Source organism: Opisthorchis viverrini (genome assembly GCF_000715545.1).
Source record: "Opisthorchis viverrini unplaced genomic scaffold opera_v5_245, whole genome shotgun sequence".
NCBI lineage: Eukaryota > Metazoa > Platyhelminthes > Trematoda > Opisthorchiida > Opisthorchiidae > Opisthorchis > Opisthorchis viverrini.
In genome coordinates this window covers 696,585-705,755 of record NW_008751904.1, presented here as the reverse complement: position 1 = coordinate 705,755, position 9,171 = coordinate 696,585, and the positions used below count along the sequence as shown (strand labels likewise).

General features: G+C 45.3%; 1 protein-coding gene across 1 annotated transcript in view; it reads right to left on the bottom strand.

The window, feature by feature from the left end:
- Positions 1 to 9,171, bottom strand: part of T265_08977 (hypothetical protein) — a gene marked incomplete at both ends in the record, with an annotated part of 60,836 nt that overhangs the window by 7,699 nt on the left and 43,966 nt on the right. Inside the window, 3 exons of the mRNA XM_009174924.1 lie at positions 2,947 to 3,222; positions 6,747 to 6,878; positions 8,202 to 8,343. Of these exons, the coding sequence (XP_009173188.1) occupies positions 2,947 to 3,222; positions 6,747 to 6,878; positions 8,202 to 8,343 (550 nt within the window). The remainder of the gene's footprint in view (positions 1 to 2,946; positions 3,223 to 6,746; positions 6,879 to 8,201; positions 8,344 to 9,171) is intronic.

The following is a 9,171-nucleotide window of genomic DNA, read 5'->3' as shown; positions in this document are numbered from 1 at the left end:
GAGAATTCCATTGAGGCGTAAAAGGCAAAAAACGAGACACAATACTGGTTTATCCTTGTATGTCACCAAGATTACCTCTAGTGAAGTATCACACAACTCCGTAGAATGAAACTCTACATTAAATCCTTTCCGTTCGCCATTGTACACCGAGCTTGTAAATTGGCTTATAAACGTCTTGTCATCATGTGTGAGGCCATCTTCAGTGAATGGTTCGTTCGCCAATCGCTTAACTTTTGCTTGCGTTTATATAGTTTCTGAAGAGTAGTTAATAACTGCGACGGGGTTGGTTGTTTGGAGGCCGATCAGTATACAATCCGATTGGTCATTTTGGTCATTCTGTTTGCGTCCCCGTCTGACATCGCGTTTATCGAATTCTCTTGAGAAACTACACAAACGCAAGCATCAGTGACTGACTTACCAACGCAACTGCACACCAATGAGGACTTCTTGCATGGTGACAAAATTTTGCAGGCTAATCAACAAGCTCGACGAAGAGGTCAACTGTTATCTGGCCAACGGCCAATGACCTTACTCGAGCTAACAGTATTTTGACTTACTGTGGATTCTAATTGTATTCGAAAAAATTTCGTGAAACAGAACAAAACAAAAACAAAAAACGTCTATTTTTCCAGAGTTGTTTTCAGTATACAACACTACAACTTTCTTCCAGTTTGGTTTACAAATTAGCGTCTACTCTTCGTTTCATCAGGCTAGTGACAAGACCAGTGCCTTCTCTAGTGCTATGTTGAAGGGCTTCAGAACTGCAGCATCCTTTTTAGGTCACCACTGTACTGTTTGGGGCTTCCTTAAGACGAGTGAGTCATCTCTCTAGTACCATACCCACTGCGATCAATCAACAGAACTGAAGTTTTGTTGATAAACTACAAAGTGCTTGCAGACTGTTGCAAACACCCTCAGTGGATCAATCCACCGGGCTACATGCCGTTGTGACTGCTACTTCCCTCTCTTCTGTTCCTCCTGTAAGTTCTCATTGTTTGCCACAAAAGTGCGCCGCTACATGCCGGACTGCTACCTCCCTCTCTTCTGTTCCTCCTGTAAGTGCTCATTGTTCGCCACAAAAGTGCGTCCATTCACACGTTATTTATGAATCAATCATGCTGACTCAGCCAATAGGAAAACAAAGGCCGAATTTCCCACAGCGATACCCATTAAAAACCAGATTTCAAGCATGATGTGCTTACAAGTCTAGTCTCTTGATGAATTCATACTGAAGCAAGAAGGCTACTTACTAGAGCAAGGACCAGATTGGCTGGTCTAGAAATAGGCAGAAGTCCGGTCCATATAGCAAGCGTAGCCGCGCCATATTGGCATACCCTTGCCGTCGTGGAATGCCTCTCGGTCCTCCTGTCCAGTGGAAAATCTGGTTGCTGAAACCGTTCCAGTGGTGGGCATGCCGTCACCTCCTATTCGGACTGCCCAGCTAGAGTTTTCTTCCGTCATATTATGGTGGGCACATGTCGAGTGGGGCTTGCAAACGATGCGGATGCGCTTTCTTTTTGCTGGTCAGCAAGCTATGGGTATCTTGTTCTTGAGTTTTATTCAGGATGTCATGGGGTTATTCGGGTATTCCTCCTCACAGCTGTGTGGCAGCTGAGCGCCAGATGATGTTGACGATATTGTTAATCTGTTCAGCGATCATTATGCAACTTATCGGCAAAGCCACTGTAAGGAACAGTTGCTAGTCTCTTAAGTGGATAACGTTGGCTTATTTGCGTGCAACCGACGGCTTCGGTCAGATTACATTATCATCCCATCCGTTTACATCACCATGGCATGGAGTCGCTTAAATATTTCAACGGGATTATCCAGACAATCCCAAACACTAAGGTTGCCAAGGGCCACAAAGGGGAGCGACGTGATAGCTGCAGACTTGACTGAACCATACCGTCAATAAAGCGTGAGTTACTGCTAAATCTCAGCTACCATCGCAATCAGCTCCACTAGTAACAACTTAATGGTCTTCTAATCTTCAAGTCAAAACTTCCTGGAAAAGTCAGGCTCAATCCACCCATTTTGTTCGTTTGTCGGATGCCAATTTATGGTTCACACCTCACGTTATTCTGGGGGAACTTTATGCACCTGATGTACCTACAAACTGCGAAATAGAAACCGAATCAACAGCGGATCATAGTCGTTATACAATAGGCCACTCACTGTTTCAGGACGTATGCTTTGGTTCCCATAAAAATTAAAAACCAACCGCCAGTTAAGCAGAGTTTGTCATTTTCGTTCATATTTGGATGTCTCAAAAGCTCACCCAGAAGTTATCCTGTCCAGAGTTTGTGCACAGTCTATCGTCTAAACATAGAGGAACCTGAATCAAATGCTACGGTTGTTTCGTTCCTGCACAGTGAGACGTCCCCCCCCACCCAAATGTCTGAAACTGCAACGGATGGATCTGCTGGTAATTTTGGGAAAATTCTCGGAACTTTCGTCCGATGGCTAAAGCCGAGAAGCACACGGTGGCTGTTTCATCCTTATTGGGAACCATCAGTAATGTGCGTCTCAAGAATAGCCAGTGGAGAATCTTTGACCTGCGACCTCCGGGTTATTAGTTCGGACATTTCACCGTTGGGCCACAGTTGGCTGCTCGAGGACAGAATCCTCGTTAATCGGCGAAATTATTTTCATATACCACTATTTTGATGAGCGAAAGTCTAATCTGGCCGAGGGAAAAGAAACGTGACTAGAGGAATATAAATATTTTACTGGATTAATGTTCGTCGAATCAGTAGCATATCAGTCTTATGCCTCAGACGGCTGGTATACTTTCCAGCTACACCGACCCTATTGGCAAGCAGCACTGTAATTATATGGGGCTTTTGCAAGGAACTCGTCTTGCGTTCGTAATTTATTTCATGGCATCATACTACTGAATGAAATACGAGTAGCAAGAAGAAAACAAAATCCCAGGCACCAGCTCACCGCATCAAATTCCAGCTCGCCCAGCATCATCACCGTAGTTTTAAGGAATGAATTGCCCAAAGAATTGAATGGGACATGATTGAACAACAGTATGTGAAATCCGAATGCGAAAGCGAAGATGAATAGAAAGAATACGACAAAAAATTTTGTGAAGGTACGCATGACGACGGTGAACATGAGGACGAAGATACCCAGGGTCGGTATTCGACGGAGAAACAACAGTAGATTGAGCCAAGCGAAAAATATCCCGACCGCTCCACACTGCCACTGCCAACTCTAAAACATAAGGGGTATAGGAAATGTATGCACGCTGATGTCCAAGAACAAGACCGAAACAGTGTTTAGTTTGACCTCTGACATTCACATCAGGTACCCACGTTATAATTTCTGTACAAATTTAATAAACGTCCGAAATATTCCGATAAGAATGTATCCCAGTAATCCGCCTAATGATGCATAGGATTAACGAAGGGATTCAGGATTGTTCCGACAAACCGCCGCAGCTACCGCATTGGTGCTGCGCGAACCGACAGTCGCCCAGACAGATATAGACCACATGACTATTTGACTACTGGTCGGCGAACAGTAGTACGAATTAACTGAGGTTTGATTACTCTTCCCTGTAGACCAGCTGAGCTGGCAGCTAGGAATTGCCAATGCGTTTTCCCAACATCTAAAACCGCAATCGTTTTCTTGTTAATCGTGACCACCGGCTTCCTTCAGTTTTGGAGAACGTTACCGTGAGACAAACCTGAAAGGACAAAACGAACGGAGCTAAATGTGATTCAGATCCACAGTACAGGTAACAAAGCACGCGGTCGTTTCAACCAAATGCTCTTATTACGAACAAAGAAAACTACTCAGAAGGTTGCTGAAGACTTCTCGACAGCTCACGACTTGTTTTACCCTACTTCTGGCTCATCAGATAGGGCAGTCCCCAAGTTTCCGTCATGTTCCCCTTGATCCCAGATTTAAACAAATGCACTCATTTGTATGTCGATTTAGTTTTGACGGGATACCCGACTGAATCTTTGGATTATAATTAACTATGCGTAATTTCCTCGACGGAAACGTACTGGATTGCTGGTAAAGAAAGCGGCATGGCGAGAAGTATTCCAAAGAAAAATAGTCTTTGACATCCGTTTTCAAAAGCATTTCCGTCCACCGCTTTCGGATCACCAACCAGTGTACCGAACATCGTTCTCTGTCAGTGCAACAAACCCATTAGAAGACACAGCAATAACGAAACAGCCATTTGCAAAAACTGGATTGTGTTCAAAATTCTCCGCGCCCTGTTTGAATAATTCATATTAAGCAAAAAACCGTTTCCAACTTAAATGTCTGATAACTGCAGGGGTAGTAGCTCAAAACGCAAAGAGATACTACTCTGAGCTCGCAGTAGAAATGCACGTCGGTGACAAAGTAATCTGCGATTCACGACATTTCCGGTCTTTTTCAAGGAATGTCATTGGTTTTGACATTTGTCCCATGAAACTCGCGGTCTCGTACACTGCGGTTGATGAGATAACACTGCGCTCCATAATAAACGAGTTATGTTGCGGTAGAGTACTGCCTTTGTGCTGCATTTCACGGCTGAATTCGGTCACTCAATTGTCATACGGACCAGGAAAGTTTGCTGTTCTACCGAAACAATGGGCGACCGAAATCGGGCGCCTAAGTAAGGGGTGGTTCTTGTGGGGAGGTTGCCTATTTCAGTCATATTTAGACTATTTCTAGGTCCTACTGTGGCCTTCTCCAACAGACTTATTAAATATCGTAACGGTGTCATTGGAGATTTTCTCTAACCGTACGGGTACCAGAAAACGTCCACCATGAAGACACTGACGATTCATACCAAATTTTCGCAACCTCCCTAGACAACACAGCTTACATGCCAGACGTCTCTGAACTTGCTCAATTTGCTGATGGGAGATTCCAGTTTTTAGTTCCAACTACCCATTCTATACTGGAGTTGTCTGCATTCCACGTGTATATTCACACTTTTCAGTTTCGAGTTCTACCGGAATACTGGATGGGTGGTTGATCTGGGTTGTTAAACGACCCGCCAAACTTGGTATTTAATCGAAAAAATTGTTCAGCTGTAACACCCTCTTAGTGCCTAACTGCCATGCCACCCGAAGAAAGCACGAGGGCTGGGATACTGCCAGGTTGCCCAAGCTTAGACAGGGGAAGTCGAGTGGCGGAGGTCGGATTCGAACCACGAACCTTCCGGTCAGTAAATTCGCGCTCTAACCACTTGGGCCATGTTGGCATCTAGTTTGCAAAAGTTTCGTTGCCAACCAAACGTGCATCACCAACGTACGATGACGATGTCCCACAAAAATTTGGAAATAACGTATCTATTATGACAGGCCTACACGGCTGATTGTCTCACGTTTTACAAAACTCGACATCCTCAGAATGGGTTCAGGCCCCGTTAACCCATAAAAGCGGCCTCGATCGCCTCGGAACTTTGTTGTAGGAACACCGAGAGATAGGTCATTTGGACTTTCAGCGTTTATATCGCGAGCCCAAGCGAACATGCACTCAGCAGGTGGGCATTAGGAGACCGAATGTGCCCAGAATTTTGTTTTGATAGGCACGGTCCAAAAGTTGGCCCCGGGTGGTCTGCGACTGATGAGCTCCAGTTGATAGCAGACTGCATCGAGCTAGGTTCCAATGTTTTCATTGTTCTGTGGCATCGTTTCATACCTCCACTACTTGCGGTAAAACACCATCAAGTCGATCAGAACATGTATTGAAAATTGCGCGATACATTTTGCCAGCCGGAATGTGATTTTTCCACCCTATGCGTATTCTATTCTGTTGTATCTGCTGACTCGCCAGTCTGAGGTATCTGCTGCTGACGCGCTCCAGTGCCTAGTTTTGGAGAGAAAAGACTCACGGAGAGGAACACAACAGCTATGTTCCAACAAAGCGGGTGCGAGAGCGTGAGTGCGTGCGAGTGCGAATGTACAACGGTCTCAAGCTATTTATTGGAGGACACTGTCTGAACTCGGTCCAATGCTGACGCACACGGTCTGGCTTAGACGTGCTGCATATTGCGGGGGCGTTGTCTGACCTTCATCAACGCTTGCTCGCGCTGTCTGGGTTTGATACAAGGCTGTGACGCGTTGCATATTGAGGGGCGTTGTCTGTCCGGTCAGCATCTTGCGGAGCTGGATGTCTCAGTAGATTTCAGACATTCAGTGGTTGCTTTCGGGCATCTGACCTTCCCGATAAGAGCAAGTTCACCCATTCGCGTTACCCTGAGGCAACTCAGTACGAATTGGACTATGAATCTGAGACATACACAGCCATGACATAAGGATCAAATATAATGACAGGTGGTGGGGTGCTAGCGAAGACTTCACCTATTCTGGATTAGTTTGTCGGAGCCTATCTTCTTTCATCTGTTTAACCAGATCCCATTAGTGGTAACATCACTTTTGTGGTCTCTGCAACTCACTTTCTAAGCATTTGTACTTCCTGAATCCCGATATTTTATTGGAATTAACTTTTCTTTACCATGAAACTAGCAGTGACGCGCTTATCGTGTGAGTACTCCATGACTCACACCCAGTCTGGACCAGTTCCACGTTGCTACCTTGAAGTCCTCAGGCATAAGCTGCAAAACTAATGAGAACTTCACATCTAGCATATCTGAATGTCATCCAAATTTCACCACAAAAATAAAAAAGAACTGGAGGAAACTGAAGGTTTCGGGGAAACTCTGGATTTCGTGGGGGCAAAAGCTCAAACGTCCGCTACGGTGGACAAAAAACAACTTTGGTCCTTACCTTCTTCAGGCCCATGCTTCGGAGGCAGTCATCCGTGTCGACCACCGACAGAATGGCCAAAGTGAAGATACCACATTCCATTAGATTCTCCAAGGTCAAATAACGATATCCACTGAACATAAATTGGAACAGCTAAAAGGGAGCATAGATGTACCACAATAATTTCAGTGATTCACAGGTGGGACGTGAGGCAGGGTTCAGAAAATTGAATGAGTCTCTTTCGCTGCTTACTATGCACCGGATGTCAGACGTTCAGTTCGAACGACCTTGGGGCTCAATGTATGGGAGAAAAAACAGTGCATCACCCTGTGTTCTAGTGGATAGCTGGACTCGTTGGTCTGATGGCTCAGCCCAGCAAAACTCATGCCTTCAAAATGGCCCAATCACTTTCTTGAGTATGCGTGTGTGTGTGTGTGTGAGCGTGCGCGTGCGTGCGTGCGTGCGAACTTGTTTGCGTTCAGGCGCGTGCACGTCCAGACCCGTGTGCATGCGCGCGGGTGTGTACGCACTTTCATACTAGCTCATCTCGACGAAAAGTGAGGGCTAACAATGGTGGTGTTGGATTTCGCGAGACCCTGATGAAGATCACAACATACACTGGTGCCAAATGGTAGCATATCGAATGAAAATATGAACTTCCAAGAGATAAAAGTGAGTCCTACCCTGGACAGCCATTTACGATTGTCCTGCAAGCAGGTACCTCGGTGGGCTTACGAATATACGTCAGCTATTCGTCTAATCGATGCACCGTGTGTGTAAGTTCTTGGTGTAGATAACTGCCTTAGGCACATTAAATCTGCTCTTGGAGATTAGGAAAGAATAGACAAATATGCAGTTCCGTACGAACCACTCATGCGCTCTTAAATTGTGGGTTCTACGGCTAAGTGCTTAACTGACACGGAACATAGTTCGGTAATTGAGTGATGTACCTCGAAGCTAGATGGTTACATCGTCCCATGCATGTCTCCTGTGTTCAGGAGAGCTTCATAATGACTGTGAGCCCGCTCTTGGCTCACAGATCCTTCGAGTTGTTTTTTTTACATGAAAGAACTGGAATACACTTTCAGTCTTGCATAGTTTTGCACGTTTCGGAACGAAGTGAACTGGCAGATGGGTTCGTATTGATCGCAGTAATCACACTGCTTTCAGCCTCTCAAACGAAACGGCCATTATCGTAGAAAAAGGCACGTTCCTACATTCTCGACCAGTTGTTTACCATCCAAGATGTCTTGTGTTAAAGTTACCATCGACTCTGAAAACGTAGGCATCGACATTTCTGAAAAAAACGCGGTCATGCCGGGACACGATATCTCATATAAAGTCCTATTGGTTCGAAAATCATATTCTGACACACCTTTGCTGATGACCTCGACAAAGAAGTTCTCCCCAAGCGAGACTGCAGGTATGATTGAGCTGAAAAACTGAGCACAAGGAAACACAAATAGATCAACTCACTTCTTTTCCCAGATTCAGCAGCGCAAAGCAGAGCACTGCATACTTTGAAGCGAGCAAGTAACTCGTTTTGGTTGATGCCAAGGCCCCTGGGGTTGAGATTCGACGGCAAAATGTTTGTGAAGTCAGCCGTGACGTGTTTGCACTGTCAGAGGTACGAACAAATAAGTCATGGATATCGCTTTTCTGTATAAGACGTAAAATTGAATCAGCTCTCCACTCTCTACTCAAAATATTGGTAGGTCGGATAAGTTTATTGGTTGTTGATCTGTTCAGCGTGCTTGCCGATTGTCTTGCAAAAGTTTCGTCACCATACGAGGAGACATCATCAGTTGGGTGGGTACCTCCTGTTTGCACGCGTGCGCCTATTTAGCATCTGGAGGTTATCTGTTATCCCCTAACGTGATGATGACCATGTTTTTCGCGAATTTATTTATCAGTTCGTGATCTTTGTTGCGTTGTGGTCTGTGTTTCTTCGGGCCGATTGATCAACCCAATGCCTTCTATTTTTAGTAGTTTCCTACCCCGTTTTGATTGGCCCTCTTCCTGATTTGCATGGTGTTGTGATCTGATTTCTTCCAAGAGTGATTGGCTGGCTGCATTGTCCCATGTTCTCCATTGAATTGACTGGAGACCTTGTGTCCGCCGGTCAATTCGGTAATTTGGTTTACTGACTGAGTGCCTCCTCCAATCCAAGTGATGTGTCCGTTTGGATCGGAACTCCAGCTTCTTTTACTTGTTTCTCGTTTGTTTGCCTCTGCAGTGCAAAGCTATGTGGTTCTTGCGTTCACTTGCGCTTAGCGATTGATAAGCGGTTGATTGGTGGAGGCGCCCAGTCAATAGACCAAGGCACCAAATTAATCGGCGAACGCAAGGACTCCAATCAATGCAACGGAGAAAATAGGGCGATGCAATCAGCCAGTCACTCTCAAAAAATTCAGATTACAATGCAATGCAACCGCAGAAGGGGGCC